Here is a 19577-nt window from a genome sequence, read left to right on the forward strand (position 1 = left end):
AAGCGTGCAAATTTAACATAGCGATCTTTTACAAACTACATTACAGTTGCATGACATTATATTTACATTACATTACATTAATGGCAGCTTTAAGTATTAATCATTATTTGCTAAAGTAACATTTGTTTTTATATGTAAACATTTATTGGTGCATTTAAATTTGCTTTAGCTGAAGCTCAGAGTTATCCATGCAGGCCTTCCCAATACAGAAGCCCCACAAAGACAGCAGGATGGAGGAGAAACAGACAGAAAAAGCAGAGGTACACCATGATGCCATCTGTTTAATACTCACCTGTGGGCCTGGGATTCCTATGAAGCCCTGGGGTCCTGGAGGACCTGGAGGGCCTGGTGGTCCAGGAGGACCCTAAGACACATTTAGCAAAATGAAATAAGTAAAAAAAAAGAAAAAAAAAAGGGGGCATTCATTAATCTTTAAAAGAGTTACAATCACTCCCACATTCATTTTTATGTCTTCAGTAGTCCAATAGTTCTTTTTTTCCTTTTACAAACTCAAAATGCAGACGTTTAAGCAGCAGAAGGGAGACAAAGAGTGAAAAAGGAAGTCAGACCTGTGGACCGGGCTGCCACCTGCTCTCACCACCTGGGACCCCCTGCAAGAAAAGAGCAACCAAGTTCAGAACTGCAAATGACATGATCTGAAGTGAGTGTTTTAAAAGGTTATGTTTAATAGCCAATATTTTCGGGGTGTATATGTATAAGAGTGTGCTAATGTCCTCCTGATTAACAGCAATTAAATAAATCATTAGCTCACAGGTCCGCCAGTTCCAGGGGACGTATATTGCAAACAGTTGCACTCTCCTGGTTCACCCTATGACACAGAAAAACAATTTAGTTGCAATGATTTCTACATTTTCTAAGTAAACTGCCACAACTATGCTAGGTTGTTGCAACAGCAAATCTATGTGGTTGCTAAAGTATTCTGAATGGTTGTTATGTTGCTGTATGGTTTTAGTGTGTTCTGGGTGGTTGCTAGGGCGTTGCTAGGTGTTTGCTAATTGGAGCAAACTCACCATTAGTGTATTGCTAGCTACACCTGATATATTCAACTTATATTAAAAGCAAGAATCGCAACTCAACAAAGTTAATGTATCATGTTTATTATTATGATACAGAATGTTTTTGTGTATAACAAAAATGCATTTTATTATTGTTTTATTTTTGCTTTTTGACAATAACTAAAAGATCATTAAACTACAACAAACATATAATATGCATTATGATATTCTATCTATCTATATCTATTCTATCTATCTATATCTATCTATCTATATCTTTATCTATTTATATAAACACACACATATATATATATATATATATATATATATATATATATATATATATATATATATATATATATATATATATATATATATATATATATATATATATATATATAGACATACACTACCATTCAAAAGTTTGGGGTCAGTAAGATTTTTTAATGTTTTAAAAGAAGTATCTTCTGCTCACCAAGCCTGCATTTATTTGATTAAAAATACAAACAAAAACAGTAATATTGTGAAATATTATTCCAATTTAAAACAGCTGTTTTCTATGTCAATATACAGTAAACTGTAATTTATTCCTGTGATCAAAGCTGAATTTTCAGCATCATTACTTCAGTCTTCAGTGTCACATGATCCTTCAGAAATCAATCTAATATGATTTGATGCTCAAGAAACATTCATTATTATTATCAATGTTGAAAACAGTTGTGTACAATTTTTTTTCAAAATTCTTCGATGAATAGAAAGTTCAAAAGAACAGCATTTATTTAAAATAGAATATTTTCTAACATTATAATTGTCTTTACTGTAACTTTTGATCAGTTTAACTCATCCTTGATGAATAAAGTATTGATTAATTTTATTTCTATCCCCCAAAAATAAAATTAAAATTCTTACTGACCCCAAACTTTTCAACGGTAGTGTTCAATGTTACAAAAGATTTAATTTCAGACAAATGCTGTTCTTTTGAACTTTCTATTCGTCATAGCATCATGAAATAAAAATGTAAATAACTGTTTTCAACATTGATAATAATCATAAATGTTTCTTGAGCATCAAATCATCATATTAGATTGATTTCTGAAGGATTATGTGACACTGAAGACTGAAGTAATGAAGCTGAAAATTCAGCTTTGATCACAGGAATAAATTACAGTTTACTGTATATTGACATAGAAAACAGCTGTTTTAAATTGGAATAATATTTCACAATATTACTGTTTTTGTTTGTATTTTTAATCAAATAAATGCAGGCTTGGTGAGCAGAAGATACTTCTTTTAAAACATTAAAAAAATCTTACAGACCCCAAACTTTTGAACGGTAGTGTATATATGTATGACATGCATGTGCACGCACACACACACACACACACACACACACACACACACACACACACAGACATGTTACAGTGTGACTCAACATCACATGACGTCGAATTACAAAAGGTTTTCGCTGTAGAATTCTATCCTGGCACTCAACAGGACTGACAGAGCACTTCATCACACTTAGGAGGAATATGCATCATTTGATATCAGCTGCCACTTTCCTCTGTGTTTAGACAAATTAGTCTGGGAGACAACAGAGGACATTAAAGAATGAAGCATTTCCAGGCCTTTGCTTTCGAGGTCTCTCTTTCTCATCTCCCTCACGCTCACTTCCTTTCTCTTTGATACTCTGTGATGTTGTCAGATTACAGATGACAGCTGTTATATTCACCAATTAATAGTCCTGTTTTAGCTCGAGGGCATTTTTAACTTTTTCAGCACTGTCAAACTCTTCTGTCAGACTTATGCGTCTGTTTGTGTCTCCAGGGTGGACACATCATTGTGCGTACAGACGGTCGCTCTAAACATTACTCCTCCTATCCCTCCTTCTCTCCACACATACACAATCTCACTGCTTCGGGGGACCTTGAAATCGCCTCCCCAGCTCACTGATCCAGACACTTACCTTGTCACCCTTAGGCCCAGTGACTCCCTGAAAGACAAGGAGAAACACACACACACAAAGGCTCAGTTAGACAGTGTTATTGTGTGTAACTCTCCAGGGCAAAGCGAGATGAGTGTAGATCGGGGAGGAGCAGCGACAGGTGACGTGATGCAAGCAGACAATGTGTTGCTGTTAGGGATCCAGGCAGAGTCGGATATGACCCAAGTCTGTCTATGGATTCGCTCCTCAAGCTCTCTGCGACAAAGCCCCAGGTAATTAACATCTGATGCCAGAAGAAACAACGCTAACTTTGCTTTTTTTAATGAGAAGAGCTCTGGCAAGACAACAAACTCTCGCTGCCTTTGTCTACGCAGTTTATGGAAGTTTGTTTGATGCCGTCTCTAGACGCCAAAGCAATGAACAATGGACAATATGGTTGCATGAATTTGTTAATGACAGAGTGTTTGTCACAATAAGGGAATAAGCTGGAGGAGTTGATCAAAGGATTGCTGGAGAGGAATTAATGAATAAAGAAATAAATAAATAACTTACAGGACTCCCATCCTGCCCTGGTATTCCAGGCGATCCTGTCGTACCATCCCTACCCTGTGAAACACAATATATAAATCATTTACTGGCTGTGTCTCACTCCACTCCCAATTTCCCTTATTTTTATTGAATCAGTACATTGTGAACATGAATATTAACATCATAAATGTGAAATATGTACTTATACTGCATTATTTATTATGCAAAACAGACAATGTACACTGATGAGCCAAAATATTATGACCAGTCACAAATGAAGCGAATGGCGTTGATCGTCTCTTAACAAAGCCACATATTAAGGTCTAGGTAGCTAAACAATCAGTTCTCGTAATCAACATGGTGGATGCAGGAGAAATTGGCAGGAATAAAGATCTGAGTGACTTTGACAAGGGCCAAATTGTAATGGCAAGGTGACTCGGTTAGAGGATCTCTGAAACGGCAAAGCTTGTGGGTTTCTCTCGGTCAACAGTGGTGAGAATTTACCAACAGTCAGAGGACAAACCACAAATCAGCGACAAGCTTTTGGGCACCCAAGGCTCATCGATGCATGAGGGCAACAAAGGCTATCCTGTCTGGTCCAAGCAAACAAAAGCACATCTAAAATCACAAAACATTTTAAAGGGGACCTATTATGCAAAATTCACTTTTGCATGGTGTTTGGACATAAATGTGTGTTGGCAGTGTGTGTACACAACCACCCTATAATTATAAAAATCCAACCACTCCTTTTTTTTAATCCCCATAAATCATAAGCAGTCAAAATAGCCACAGGTCCCACCCACGAATGTTGACAGACACTGCCATTTTAACATTGAACCGCCCTGAGTGAGTTCACAGCAAGTTTACGCAGTCCGCCATTACTGCACTGATGAGAATGTCTCCCAAGCGTTTTAGGTGTTCTGTAGCTGGATGGATTAATCCACATAGCTCTCTCCATTTACTCCTGAAATCTGAGCCGCTGAAGATGAGGTGGATTCATTTTGTTTTCGAAGAAAATGCCCCCTCAACTCTACCGAAATTTGTTTATGTCTACGCGAATCATTTCACACCGGACTGCTTTGTGAGCCAATGCCAATACAAAGGGAAGATACAAAACAGAGACTCTGCTAAAAAGTTGTTACTCAAGTATAGATCAGTAAACTGTTCGTGATCCAGCTTACAGTCTCCAGAGTGATACTGGATACGGCAGTAATAAAGGTGAGAGCACTTTATTACAGTTCATCAGAGCTGATTTACGGATATAAAGTGTACCAGTTTATTAAGCACCACCCGAAAAGGCATAGGGTCTCTATATATTTGTTTACTGTTAGTTGTAACGAGTGTGTCTGTGTACTTTGCTGTGTATGTTGATGATAATGCAAGGGAGAGGGAGAGAGAGTTTATGGATAATATTTTAATACACACTTGCACTGTGTTTTATTAAAGGTGCCGTAGAACGTCTTTTCAAAAGATGTAATATAAGTCTCTGGTGTCCCCTGAATGTGTCTGTGAAGTTTCAGCTCAAAATACCCCATAGATTTTTTTTTATAAATTTTTTTAACTGCCTATTTTGGGGCATCATTAACTATGCGCCGATTCAGGCTGCGGCCCCTTTAAATCGCTCCCTTCAATTTTTGATTCTAGGGCACCTTTAAGCTCTTACAGTGATTTTCTAGAGTGAAAACAGATGCTTCATATTTTGTGTGAAGTACAATAAATGTTAAAAATCTTATCGGTAAACTGGCTTGTACTAATATAGTGGCTAAAAACAAGAAGACAATATAAGTTATAACCATAATTAAACTAAACTATACCTGTTCTATCTCCATGCAGCATATATTCGGAGAATCAGCTGTTGAAGCTCCGCCCTCTTAGGCCGAGCGCAGCAGCTCATTTGCATTTAAAGGGCACACACTGAAACGTTTTTGCTCAACCCCAAAAAGTGGCAATTTTACCATGCTATAAAAAAAATATATGTTGGGTATTTTTAGCTAAAACTTCACATACACACTCTGGGGACATCAGAGACTTATTTTACATCTTGTAAAAGGGGGCATAATAGGTCCCCTTTAATGATGGTTATGGGAGGAATGTGTCACAACACACAGTGCATTGCTTTCCGGTAGGTATGGGGCTGCATAGCCGCAGACCAAACAGAGTGCCTATGATGACCCCTGTCCACCGTCAAAATGGGCACATCATGTTTGAGGAACATGATTAAGAGTTCAAGGTGTTGCCCTGGGCCTGGCCTTCAAATTCCCCATGTCTCAATCCAATTGAATATCTATGGGATGTTCTGGACCAACATGTTCTATCCACGGTGGTTCTACATCATACAGGTCTTGAAGGATCTGCTGTTAACGTCTTGGTGCCAGATACCCCAGGACACCTTCAGGGGTCTTGTAGAGTCCATGCCTCAGCGGGTTGGCAGGACCAACAGCATATTAGGCAGGTGGTCATAATGTTTTAGCTCATTGGTGTACTTATATAATGGCATTCAGATATTAAATTTATATAATTAAGGGAGGCAGAAAAAAATGTCTGCCTCCCTAGTTGAGGAAAATCCTTTTGTCCACGACATGCTCTTACCGGAGGTCCGATTTGTCCCATTCCCATTGGTCCTTGTGGCCCTGGTGGTCCCATCTCTCCTTTTGAACCCTATTGGTATCAAGCAATACATTAGGATAATAGTGAGGTCAGTGTCCAGTGTCTCTTTTGGCCTGTAGAGTACTGTGCCATTGCATTGGTGATCTACCCTTTGTCCTGCTGGTCCAATTGGCCCTGCGGGTCCTTGACGTCCTTCTGGACCCTGTAGGACAAACATGACTGATTTCACACTTGGTTTTTACATGTGGTACATATTAAACAGGGCTGTTTTAATTTATTATTGTGACTTATTCACTACTGTTTAAAAGTCTGGGGGTTAGTACGATTTCGTTTTTCTTTTGCTAAGAAAATATTACTTTTATTTAGCAAGGATGCATTAAATTGATCAAAAATTACAGTAAAGATGTTTATAATGTTACAGGATTTCTATTTCAAATAAATGCTGCTCTTTTGAACTTTCATCCTGAAAAATTGATCAGTTTCCACAAACATTCTTTTCAACATTCATAATAATAAGAAATGTTTCTTGAGCAGCAAATCAGCCTATTAGAATGATTTCTGAAAGATCATGTGACACTTAAGACTGAAGTAATGATGCTGAAAATTCAGCTTTGACATCACAGGAATACATGACAATACATTTTAAATTGTAATAATATTACATAGTACTACTGTTTTTACTGTTTTACTGTATTTTTGATCAAACATTTGCCAACATTTACCAACCCTAAAACTTTTGAACAGTAGTGTATGTATCAGATAAAAGTAGACAAGAAAAAATACAGACAATTCAAAGAGAACAACAATCTGCAAATTTGCACACTCAAAGGGCCAAATCCATGTGTGAACACCAAAGAACAAGATACTTTTTGTGCACTTACAGCAACTCCAGGAAAACCTCTAGGTCCCTGCTCACCCTGAAATGAGAACATCAAAACATTACAAAGGGCTGGTGCAGTCAAGGAATTATTTAAACACAACCGAGACCTGTACATTTCTCAAAAAATAGTATATAAAAAAAAAACAACAAGAGTTTGTCTAACTGATTACAATAGCTGTTCATTCACCTGCAGTCCTGGAAGGCCAATGCCTGCAGGCCCAGCATCACCCTAATGAAATAAACACAAGCATCACTCCACAGTCACTCTTATAACTCTGGCACATAAATGTGACTGATGTATGCATTGCACATTAGTCAAGATTGTAACTTTACCTGACTTCCTTTGAGCCCTGGAGGTCCCTGGACACCAGGTGGGCCTGGTCGTCCCTACAGAATAAAGAAATAAAAGAAAGAGTCCAGATGTTGCTAGATCCTGGGTCATGTACATTTTTATTTATTTTTTTTTACAATCAACAAATTAGGGAGTACATCATGCATTTCATCATGGTGCGATCTGACTCAATTCTCTTAGCCAGCGATACGATATTTGCAGATACTTTAAAACATGCCACAATGTGATTATTAGATTTGGGTCTGCAGTAGGTATATATCAATATTATGATATTATGTGCCAAAACCATTTACATTTTTATTACCTGTAACCAAAATATAAATAATTAATTAACTCTCTGAAAATTGCAAATCCTGTATCTCAGTTGGGACATCCACAACAACAAAAGAAAATACACTTCGGTTTTCTTAATAATATAGAAACATAAATAATGAAAATAAAATCAAGCCAAGCATGAGGCTTAAAATGAGCAGGGGCAACAGTCAATAAAGTCTTTCAGTCTTCTGTGCTCTCTAAAATGTGCAAATCTAGTATCCCCATTTGACAAACACAGCAAAACGAGGTACTCCAGTTAATGAAAAATACATTTATACAGAAAAAATACTTCTTACAAAAGAAGTTTCAAAAATAAATTTATTAAAACATATTAAATATTTGATAACAGCTGCGGTGTAAGATGTGGCTAATATGAGAGTGTCAAAGTATATAAATTATAAATATATATATATATATATATATATATATAAAAATTTTTATTTTTTATGCTTTTATGCATTACATCCCTATTATTCACACAGGTTTCTGCAAATAATCATGATTAACTTCATCTAGCATTTGTAATAATGAATATATTTTCACACTGAATGTCCAAATCAATGATGAAACAACTTAAAAGGCAGTATTTTAAACATTAGATTAGATGAATATGTAATTCATAGTTCATTGTTTGCTTTTGTATCACCTGCTAGGGAAAAATCGCAAGTCCAGTCACTTGGACAGCACACCTCTCCTCAACGAGACGCATGATTTGAAGTATATGTAGCACAAACTGTGTTCCCAAGTTTAATATTTGGAGTTAAGAGTTTGTTTTAAACATCTAACCCTAAGTTTGTGCAATAGTCATAGCAAACACCACTAATTATTTAAGAAAGCATGCATTTGTACAGAAAAACCTGCACCTGTTTCCCTCCTCTGCCCTCGCCTGGCAAACCTGGCTCTCCTCTCTCTCCCTTGGGTCCTGGTAAGCCAGCAAATTGCCATTTCCTTCAGGGAGTGATGGACAGCTGTCACATGCATCTCCCTGTCGATACAGACACAGATGCAATAAGAAAAGACAGAAAGCCTTCAATTTGCAAGGGAGCAGAAATCCAGATGGTCAAGAGTTCTGATCTGGTGAGATTTTTTTGCCTTGTACATAAGTCGTATAACACCTTAATTCTAAAGCCGTAATCAATTATATCAACATGATTAATGATTACTCAAATGCCCTGTGATGGCACATAATTTAAGGCAATGTAATTAATATGTGACCACATGATCAATGACCTTTTCTCCTTTTAGTCCATTAAGGCCGTTCCTGCCTGGCTCTCCTTGAAGTCCTGGGGCTCCAGGTGTCCCAGACACACCTGGGTCTCCCTGTAAACCCTGATCACCCTACAGACATAAATATGATATTTAATGCCTAGAAAAATCCCCCATATTGTGAACACGCTATTATTTGCTCTGTTTTAAAAAATAATTAACTTACTTTCTCTCCTTTGAAACCTTGAAGACCTGGTGGCCCCTGTTGAGAGCAAGGTCAGTGTGTTTTAGGCTTAAAGTACACTAACACAGTGTGTAAAACAGTCATGCTTACCTGTTTGCCCTCAACTCCTTCTCCTGGTGGGCCTGGAGGTCCTGGAGGGCCTTGTTCCCCTGCGACCTTTATCGTAGATGGGCCACTTCCCACCTCAGAGACAGTGGTTTGGCACACACCACATGAGTCTCCCTTTAATACAAAAGGCACATTTGTACTATGCAAGCACATCCATACACTTCTAATGAAGAAGAGAAAACCACAGTGTGAAAACATTTACTTACCTTTTCACCTTTTAGACCAGGAGTCCCTAAACCAGGCTGGCCAGAATCACCCTGCAAAACATTAAACCATTGGTGAAAATGCTTCTATTTTGGACTATTTCTATTTTAAGTTATATTATCAGTTTAACAATTTGAGTTTTAGAATATTTTTTTATTTGGTTTGTTCCTCATTTACTTTAATCCCAGTGAAACTCAAGCTGAATTAACTCTAAAAATGTGTTTAAAACATGATGATCATGTTTAATTTATGTTAAAAATTGTACATGGTCCCTTTTCAATTAAATAAATTAACTAAAACTAAAACTAGTGACAGAAAAAAGTGAAGAGTATGAAATTCTTAAAATATTTTATAATTATAAATATACATTCTTATAATATTTTTCATATTATATCAAATAAATATAATATAAAAAAATAATTTATGTTTCTTTTTTCAATATTTTAGGGTTCAAATGAATGCAGATTTTAAATGCAGCCTCAGATTTTGGACTCCCCCTGTATATTAATTATATACACTACCATTCAAAATTTTGGGGTCGGCAAGTTTTTGAAAGACTCCGCTTAATTATGCTTACTAAGGCTGCAGTTATTTTATCACAAATACAGCAAAAACAGCAATGCTGTGAAATGTTATTGGTTTAAAATTTTATATAAATGTTTCCTGGCAGGCACACTAAACTCAGCTGCACAGTCTTTCAGCAATTATTTCAGCAGTTTATTTTTTAATTGTATTTGTCTCTTCCACTATTTTCACTATTTCTGTGAGGTTCTAATCAAAACTTTACAATTAGTGCAGAATAACAAACTCGAGTTGAGCTTAAATCACCTTGGCTCCTTTATTTCCATCTTTCCCACTTGGCCCTCTTGGACCAGGTTTGCCCTAAAAAACATTAACATCTGCATATTTATCTAATGCTGAGGTCAGTCATAAATCACAGATGTAAGTAAAAATAAAAAAGAATAAACATGAATACAAAATAACTACTTACCGTTTTTCCCTCATTTCCTCTGCTGCCCGCATTCCCCTGTAACCAAACAGGGTGTCAACAATGTGACATAATCAACTTCAGAAAATCGGACAAGTGGATGAACATGTAAAACAATAAACTACTGTCCACATCTTATTGTTTCCAAAGAGACTTTACTATTTCTATACCTTCAATAGTTAACATACTCTTAAAAACAAAGGCTTTTGATACAATTTAAGAACCTTTATTTTTAAAAGTGTACACTTTAGACATGCACATGTATTTTGTCACATAAGCCACAGTTGTAATTGTATGAATCACTGCACTGGACAAAATAATGATAATACCAATAAAAAAATGGCACTGGAACCAAATGACGCTCAAAGTTTTCTCAAAACTAACTTTTTGCAATTACTTTTAACCATCTGGTCCCAAGGTCATTTTAAATAGATGTATGAAGTCATTTTCTCTCCACACAGGTGCCCTAGAGGTTGCTACCACAGGTGTAGTTCATCACATTAAGTATAGAGATGTTCCACTAAATCTGACAACCAACTTATTTTTGTGAAATGCATTTGTTTGAATTACCTAACATAATGACATCCATACATCTAAGTGTCCAAATACACTGTGGGGTCACTGTAAGAGCATGTAACCCATCTATAAAAATGTTTAACAACCTTAAAACCATTGAAATTGTAGGAATGCAGCTTTCGAGTGAATACATATCCATTAGGTTTACCTTTTCCCCTTTTAGTCCGGCAAAGCCACTTGGGCCTGGTTCTCCCTATACATGAATATCAAATAAAACAAAAGGAAAGAAAAAGAAGATCAGAGAAGATCAGTGCATATTTTCTTGTTTATCAGACATGAAATGAAAGCCTTGGCTGGTTAATTCCCCAATCTGTCATTAAAATAATTTTTTAAAAGCATTTGTGCCTGAAGCGTATATCCGAGCCAAATGCGTGGAGTTGTCTGCGTTGTATGCATGAGCGAATATATATGCATCCCTGTGCACTCATAAGCAGAAACTAAAGTGGATATCAAAAACTGTTTGCATTTTAATTTACTGCACTTCAGGACTTATGGGAGGAAGTGATGCAGAAGTTTTTAAAATGCTGTGCTAGCTGTCAATGAGGAACCACTCCACAACATTCACCTGCTCTCCTTTCTGCCCTGCATCTCCCTTCTCTCCCTTTAGATTCAAAATTCCTGCTGGAATCTCTCCATTGGTAGGGCAGCCGGAACATGGTTCACCCTAACAGAACGAAGATGGCAAGACTTTGAGAGAAATTGCAAAATTAAGTGCAATGTCAAGTAATTCACAAACAGCGAACAGATTCTTCATCTTTCTCGACAACACCTGGCAGACATACCTTTTCACCTTTGGCCCCATCAGCTCCTGGGTCCCCCTGTGAAAGAATCGCAACGTGTAAGACAGTTTGTAAAAGTAGCTCAAACTCTTGATAACATTTTCAGTAATTCAGCACTCTTGAATTTGAAAAAAGCAGGCAGCAGTTTAGTCTGGAATACACAATGCAACGTGCTGTAGTTGTCACAATGTACAGCTGCTGATTCTTGAGGAAAAGCTCTCCGACAGGAAGCAACTTCTGGCATAAAACTGAAGGCCTCATTTCATTGTCTTTGTGTGTGTGGTCATACTGTTTACTCTGGATTGGTAAATGACTAAAATAGGCCAAATAATTTAACTAATAGTTATTTTCCAGTGACTAGTCCAAAATAAGTTCAAAACTGTCCATAAAAATGCAAACATACTGTTTCAGAACTCAGAACTCAATACTCAAAGGGCCAAAGTTACTAAAAAGGGGAAATTAGCATGAGACCGCAATCCAAAAAAAGTGCAGATGGGAGTTCTGTGGGTGATCTACTGACAATTCGTAAATTAAGGGACACAGGCGCAGCCAAATCATTTCCATTATGACCAAGGCAATCTACCAAGAGCAGTGCAAATTAAAAATAAAGCTGCTAGGAAAATGATATGTTCTGATAATGTCTTCATGTGGCATTCCAAATAAATTAACAGAAGTCTCCTTTCTTCCACATGCTCTCTGTTCTCTGTGGTGTCTCCTCCAAACAGCGACTACCGCAGCCATGTCAAGTGCTAAATGCGTTAAGACGTTTTTTTTGGGGGTGTTAAATAATGCCAGTAAATTGACTACGCAAACCATAGTGAATAACTTTGTATGATTAATTCAAATATTCTCCTCCCATAAATTTTGCATCTGAAAGGAAAACTCCTATAAATGCATATGCAATAAGTTCAGCTGCAAAAATAACTGTCTCCATGACTTTTCATTGCTAATGTTTCACTGTGTGTCTTTTGTAAATCCAAGCTGTTCAAAATGGCTCATTATAAAGTAGTTTGCTATGTAATAAAAATGACTACATTAACATATTATGGTGCATATTTACACATCAACAACAGATATACAGTGCTTGGCCTGGTCAGTAATTAAGTAATAAGAAGGAAGTTGGATACATACTAATAGTCTGAAGTGTTGTTTCTAATTTCTCATGCAAATAGGATATTTACACTAAAGTCTGAAATGTAAAGTAGCAAAAACAGCCCAATTAATTCTAAGGGTCAGAGAGAGGGTGGAAAATGGTAATGTAAGCTAAATTATGACTAGTTTTAGTGCAAGAAATCTTGATTAACATTATAAGTGGACCTCAGGGGAACTAAATGAGATAATTAAAAAAAAAAAAATACACATTTTAGAATTTAAGGAAAATATGTGGAATTTGCCCATGGAAAAATAGCCTTCATGATCTTAGAGTAGTTTATTTTTATTTTTTTTATCCAAAAGACATTGTGGCTGGTGCTTTGTGAATGTCGAATTTTATCAGTCATTTTTATTTTTTAATTCAAAATAAATTAGTTGGTGTTAATTGTAGATGCTATATGATTTTGGGTACTTCTATAAAACAAACAGTGCAGGACACGTCACATGCTGAAGTTTAATACTTAAGTTTAAGGGTTTGTTGAAATATCAAACAGTGAGTATGAGCAATATAATACCTGCCTTAGCAAACACAGGAATGATGATATTCCCCCTCTAATCATGCATATATTCATGCGTTGTACTCATTATATGGGTTTCTATGCAGTAAGAAACAGAAAGTAAACACACACCTTCTCTCCTGCTTTGCCATCCAGTCCTGCAGGGCCCTATGAAAAGAGAGCCATATAAGTATCAGCATCAGTCTCCTTAATCATGACACTAATGTCATCCTAGCTGACCGCAGCTTCCCCGCTGCAAATGTCCTGCATTTGCACCCTGTCATTTTCTGCAACTTATGCTCTCGCTCTCTATCCCATAACTAGATATGAGGAATAGATCGTGATGGTATTGGAAATCATTACAGAGAAATGCGAACAAGTGTTTTATGCCGCACAGAATACTTTTTTCTAAGAATTTATCCATCTTACTCTGTGGAATAGAATGGAGAAATTTTAATGGGCTAAAAATGGAAAGGCCTTTACCAGAGTCACTGAGTAAAATGGAATCTGACGTGGAAAGTGGTCTAAAAAGTTGTTTGATTTTAATGGATGATAAGAGAGACCTGAATGTCCCTGAAGATATAATGAACCATGATAGAATATCTGTTCACCCTTCGAGAGGGTAGTAGAATGGTGACAGCATTACCCATTCAACACAACAACAGCAGGCGAAAAAGACCTGGCTGATTGTTGGATTATTTCATCGAGCTTGGCAAACACAAATATGGCGGGCCCACTGAGGTGAACAGCATCTTTTTGCAATGATAAAGTACCGACCAGGCACAGATTTGAGTAATGGAATTTAAAAGAAGATTCAGGATTCTACACAGAGACAAAAACAGTTTTTAGCTTTTTGTGGTAAACACAAGCAGTTTCTCAAGTTAGTTTCAGAGTGAACTCACAGGTGGGCCACGTTCTCCTAAGCCTGGGGCCCCTGGTTCTCCTTTAGGCCCCTGCTTGGCTCTGTGGCACAGTGTTGCCAGACTCCGAAGAGACCACTGAACATGGCTCACACGATTCTCCCTAAGAAAAGAAAGAAGCTTATTAAAAGGATTGTTCCCCCCAAAACAAAAATTCTGTCATCATTTATTTGCCTGTTATTGTTCCAAACCTGTATGACTCAGGGTTAAAGGGTTAGTTCACCCAAAAATGAAAATAATGTCATTAATTACTCATCCTCATGTCATTCTACACTCGTAAGACCTTCACCAAAAAGACAAAATAACGACTTTTCAACAATATCTAGTGATGGCCGATTTCAAAACACTGCTTCGAATCTTTTGTTTCGAATCGGATTGCATGTCAAACTGCCAAACTGCTGAAATCACATGACTTTGACACTCTGAAACACTGATTCGAAACAAAAGATTTGAAGCGGCAATCGGCCATCACTAGATTGTTGAAAAGTCATTATTTAGTTTTTTTGGCGAACAAAAAGTATTCTCGTCGCTTAATAATATTAAGGTAGAACCACGGTACTCACATGAACTGTTTTAAATATGTTTTGCGTACCTTTCTGGATCTTGAGAAGTTCGGAGAAGTTTGGCAATAGAGGCCTCACTGAGCCATTGAATTTCATCAAAAATATCTTAATTTGTGTTCCGAAGATGAACGAAGGACTTACAGGTGTAGAACGACATGAGGGTGAGTAATTAATGACATTATTTTCATTTTTGGGTGAACTAACCCTTTAATATCGTTAATTACTAAATTAATAGATGAAAACTTAAAAATTAGAAAAATTACAGGTAATTTTATACAATAAAATTACTAATTGGAAATAAAATAAAAAATAAAAATTAAATTAAATTAAACCTAAATAATAATATAAATAAAAATGACAAAAACAAATAAGAAAATGATAAAAAATTAAAATTAAAACTGAAAATATAAAAATAAAAGCTAATCTAAAATATCAAAAAATAAAACTATAATATATGGCAGTGATATTTTAGTATCATTGATATACTATTATAGTTTTAATTTATATTTTTTAGTCAGTTTTAATTTTTATATTTTCCATTTTCATTTTACTTAAAGCTTGAGTAATTTGGTTGCAGTGTTAATTTTAGATTTGTTCACGGACAAAAACGTGACGATTACTAAATAAAAATGCGTTTTGAATTTCTAAAACTATGACTAAAATCTACTCTAATTTTCGGCAATGAATAAAAACGAGATGAAAATGATAGAGAGGGACGATTTGGGAAGATATCCAGTCAGGACTGCTGTCCTGTGTGGAGAATGCGCACATTTGAACGTGCTGATCTAACCACGGGAAAAGCAACGCTGTTGCGCTCAAAAACCGTCCGCTTTGGCGAGTAAAGTACAGTTGGTCGTCTTAAGTAAACATAAACAGTTGGGAGAATATCAGAGGTAAATCAGAGTGTTGGATCTGTGTATTGTTAGAGAAATGCTTACTTAATGCATTACAATTTAACTAAATTAGATTTTAGTTGACTAAATCTATTGTAAATTTAGTCAACTAAAATCTTATGATATTTAGTCAACTAAATCTAGGCTAAACCTAAAACAATTTCTGATGACTAAAATATGACTAAAACTAAATGGAATTTTAGTCAAAAGACTATGACTAAAACTACATCAAAATTTGCTGTCAAAATTAACACTGTTTGGTTGTGTTTTTGTTATTCTTAATAGTTTTTGGTTTTTAAATATTGTCTAAATAGTTTTTAATAGTTTGTATTTTAGTTATTAGTTTAGTTATTTTAGTACATCAGGTTAAACTAAATTAAAATAAGAAATGCTGCCTGGACAACTAGCTAAAATGAAATCAATGTAAGTTGTTTATCTTTTATTTTATTTCATTTAACAATTATTTTATTTAAAGTAAGAAGTGTTTTTTTTTTTAGCAGTTTCATGTTATGGAAAAAACAAATCGCAAGAAAGAACGTCATATGGGTTTGGAGCAACATGAGAATGAGTAAAGAATTTTATGATGAACTCACCCTTTAAATGTAAAATAAAGTAATAACAGGTAAGAATATGCACTGTGACTTTCTGTGAATTCTGAGTAGACTCATAACACGCAACAGCAATTTTCATGCAGAATCTGAAATTCAGACTGCTATAGCTTACCTTCTCGCCTTTAGGTCCCCAAGGACCTCTCGGACCCTGTCAGCAAAACAAAACACGTCTTTGGGTATGCATGAAGATTACAACCACAGAAGCTCATTGAGTTGCAAATGCAAATTATGTGCTGATAGCTCCAGTGGTAATAAAACTAATTATGGTGCTGATGATAGTAAACACATTTTGTCCCTTACAGTGACAGAACAATCAGGATAGTGATAGAAAATCAGGATAATTAGCATCTTCAATCTTAGCAATTCAGCACACACCATCATTTCACATTGACATCTCTCTATAGGTCAAAATAAGAAAAAATTCACTTACAGGTTCTCCAGGCTTTCCATCTTCACCAGGTGTTCCAGAATTCCCCTAGACATGTACAGAATGTTTTGTTATTAGCACATATGGCATTGCAAGAGACATATCGGGAAAGCTAATTGTAAAAATATGTTAAAATCTTCATCACTTTGGGGTCAAAGCAAGAAAACAGATAAAACAATAATAATAACAGATACACTAGAATTTAATGGTAAACATACTTTCTCCCCTTTAGATCCTGGAGGTCCACCAGGGGGCCCCTGTGAGAAAAAGACAACTGTTTGGGTACTGATTACTGTATACTGCACACTATAGAGTGGTCGTATTTTTGTAGACCTGGAAACGAGTTAGCATTTTACCACTTCTGGTTCCATCGTCCTGAAGTCAATAGGTGTTTTGAATGGGTTTTTGGTTAAATGCTTGAAATAAGGTCTGCGGTGAACACAAGCTCAAATATTTTCACGTTTTATTTTACGATATAAAATACATCAGTAATATCATCTACTCTACGTTTAGTCTGCATATTTTATTTACGCTTCAAAATTCATAAAAACTGTGTTCATTTGTGAAGATTATCGTGATGAACCGCTAATATTTGATGTAACGGGTGGAATGATATTTACATTTCGTCATTTGCTGTGCGGGTGCAGGTCGCCCTGTAGTCTGAAGACCGCTGTCATGAGAAATCGAGTCCCCCCCAGAAATCGGGTCTCCTTTAGGAACCAGGCGGTAATGCCTGATCAAAAGTTGTGTCTTCACTAATTATAACCTATTTCACTATTGTATAATGTTTATTACATTAAAGGTGCCCAAGAAAGCTTTTTCAGAAGATGTAATATAAGTCTAAGGTGTCTCCTGAATGTCTGTGAAGTTTCAGCTCAAAATACCCCATAGAGTTTTTTAAATTAATTTTTTTAACTGCCTATTTTGGGGCATCATTAACAATGCACTGATTTACACTCGGCGCCGCCCCCTTAAATCGCGTGCTCCCTGCCACATGAGCTGTCGACTATATTACAGCGCATTTACAAAGTTCACACAGCTAATATAACCCTCAAATGGATCTTTACAAGATGTTCGTCATGCATGCTGTATGCATGCTTCGAATTATGTGAGTAAAGTATTTATTTGGATGTTAAAGTTTTATTCTGAGTGAATTTGAGGCTGTCCTCCGTGGCTAACGGCTAATGCTACACTGTTGGAGAGATTTATAAAGAATGAAGTTGTGTTTATGCATTATACAGACTGCAAGTGTTTAAAAAATGAAAATAGCGACGGCTCTTGTCTCCGTGAATACAGTAAGAAACGATGGTAACTTTAACCACATTTAACAGTACATTAGCAACATGCTAACGAAACATTTAGAAAGACAATTTACAAATATCAGTAAAAATATCATGCTATCATGGATCATGTCAGTTATTATTGCTCCATCTGCCATTTTTCGCTGTTGTTCTTGCTTACCTAGTCTGATGATTCGGCTGTGTGCATCTCTAGACGTTAACTGGCTACCCTTGTGTAATCCCTTTCATAATGTTGGGAACATGGGCTGGCATTATGCAAATATTGGGGCGTACACCCCGACTGTTACATAACAGTCGGTGTTATGTTGAGATTCGCCTGTTCTTCGGAGGTCGTTTAAACAAATGAGATTTATATAAGAAGGAGGAAACAATGGGGTTTGAGACTCACTGTATGTCTTTTCCATGTACTGAACTCTTGTTATTTAACTATGCCAAGATAAATTCAATTTTTGAATCTAGGGCACCTTTAAGTGCACAAACATGCTTGAAACATAAAATGATTGTCTATGTATTGCATAATAAAACAAACTGGAAACAAAACCATGCCTAAGATTTTTTTTTTTTTAAGGGATAAGGATTGTTGCAACATACTATGTTCTGTAAAAGTAATTTAATATTTGATATATTAATTGTCCTGCTAAGTACACACAAACCTAATTAATTTGAAACATGTAATTGGGAACTATATTGAAAGCAAAAAACAGACCTAATAATGAGCTAAGCTAGCAGGCTAATCAGATAGATGTATGCTATGCTAGTACATAAGCTAACAAAGACAATAAGAATGAGAAATGCTTGATTTCACAACCTATGGCTTCAGTTATATACCAGTATATGAACCATGCAATTTAAAAGACATTAATGGTCATTTTAACACAATTTAAACTATATAAATCATGATGTGATTTTGCAGGAATTAAAATCAGTCACTAAAAATACTACCCATTAAAAGTCAGTTGAACCAATGGGATCACTCTGGGTCCTAAAGGAGATTTCTCACCACACCGTCAAACGTTTCTAATTAAAACTCGATTCGCAGCGTTGAGCATTGTAGCCAATCGAGCTGCAACTGAAGTGATTGACAGCTTCAGTCATTATAAAGGGAGCGCTATTTGCTCGTATATAATCTATTCATAATTTGAATAAATGTTTTAATTTTCATGCTGCTAAGAGGACCAACAGCCACATTTACACTGCAGAGTTTCAGGAGAGAAAACCACATTTAAATGCATGAGTGAATCTGCTAAAATATCCTGATAGACTATTATTTGGCTGTTCTTTTGTACAAAATAGCCTGTATGAGCAGACTGTTCACATGATGTAGGCAAAAGTTTGTATTGTTTACGTGACGGATAGAAGTTCCCATCTTTGTTGAATGCCTAATGTTGGTTTGATTGCTTGTGTTACAGTACATGACAAATAAACAATTTTTGTTTAGCTGATGAAGTAGATTTAATGCAGGTGCGGT

At 36.0% G+C, this 19577-nt stretch overlaps 1 protein-coding gene across 1 annotated transcript in view; it reads right to left on the minus strand.

Annotated features, from left to right (window-relative positions):
- Nucleotides 1-19577, minus strand: part of col16a1 (collagen, type XVI, alpha 1) — a 91866-nt gene that overhangs the window by 24327 nt on the left and 47962 nt on the right. Inside the window, 27 exon segments of the mRNA XM_048201530.1 lie at nucleotides 293-364; nucleotides 570-611; nucleotides 773-829; nucleotides 2980-3006; nucleotides 3511-3564; nucleotides 6076-6144; nucleotides 6242-6295; nucleotides 6975-7010; nucleotides 7161-7202; nucleotides 7307-7360; nucleotides 8504-8574; nucleotides 8577-8625; nucleotides 8871-8978; nucleotides 9073-9108; nucleotides 9181-9312; nucleotides 9405-9455; nucleotides 10231-10284; nucleotides 10394-10429; nucleotides 11115-11159; nucleotides 11532-11630; nucleotides 11749-11784; nucleotides 13527-13562; nucleotides 14297-14363; nucleotides 14365-14417; nucleotides 16494-16529; nucleotides 16812-16856; nucleotides 17027-17065. Of these exon segments, the coding sequence (XP_048057487.1) occupies nucleotides 293-364; nucleotides 570-611; nucleotides 773-829; nucleotides 2980-3006; nucleotides 3511-3564; nucleotides 6076-6144; nucleotides 6242-6295; nucleotides 6975-7010; nucleotides 7161-7202; nucleotides 7307-7360; nucleotides 8504-8574; nucleotides 8577-8625; nucleotides 8871-8978; nucleotides 9073-9108; nucleotides 9181-9312; nucleotides 9405-9455; nucleotides 10231-10284; nucleotides 10394-10429; nucleotides 11115-11159; nucleotides 11532-11630; nucleotides 11749-11784; nucleotides 13527-13562; nucleotides 14297-14363; nucleotides 14365-14417; nucleotides 16494-16529; nucleotides 16812-16856; nucleotides 17027-17065 (1500 nt within the window).

Source organism: Megalobrama amblycephala, linkage group LG9, assembly GCF_018812025.1.
Source record: "Megalobrama amblycephala isolate DHTTF-2021 linkage group LG9, ASM1881202v1, whole genome shotgun sequence".
NCBI classification, from domain to species: domain Eukaryota; kingdom Metazoa; phylum Chordata; class Actinopteri; order Cypriniformes; family Xenocyprididae; genus Megalobrama; species Megalobrama amblycephala.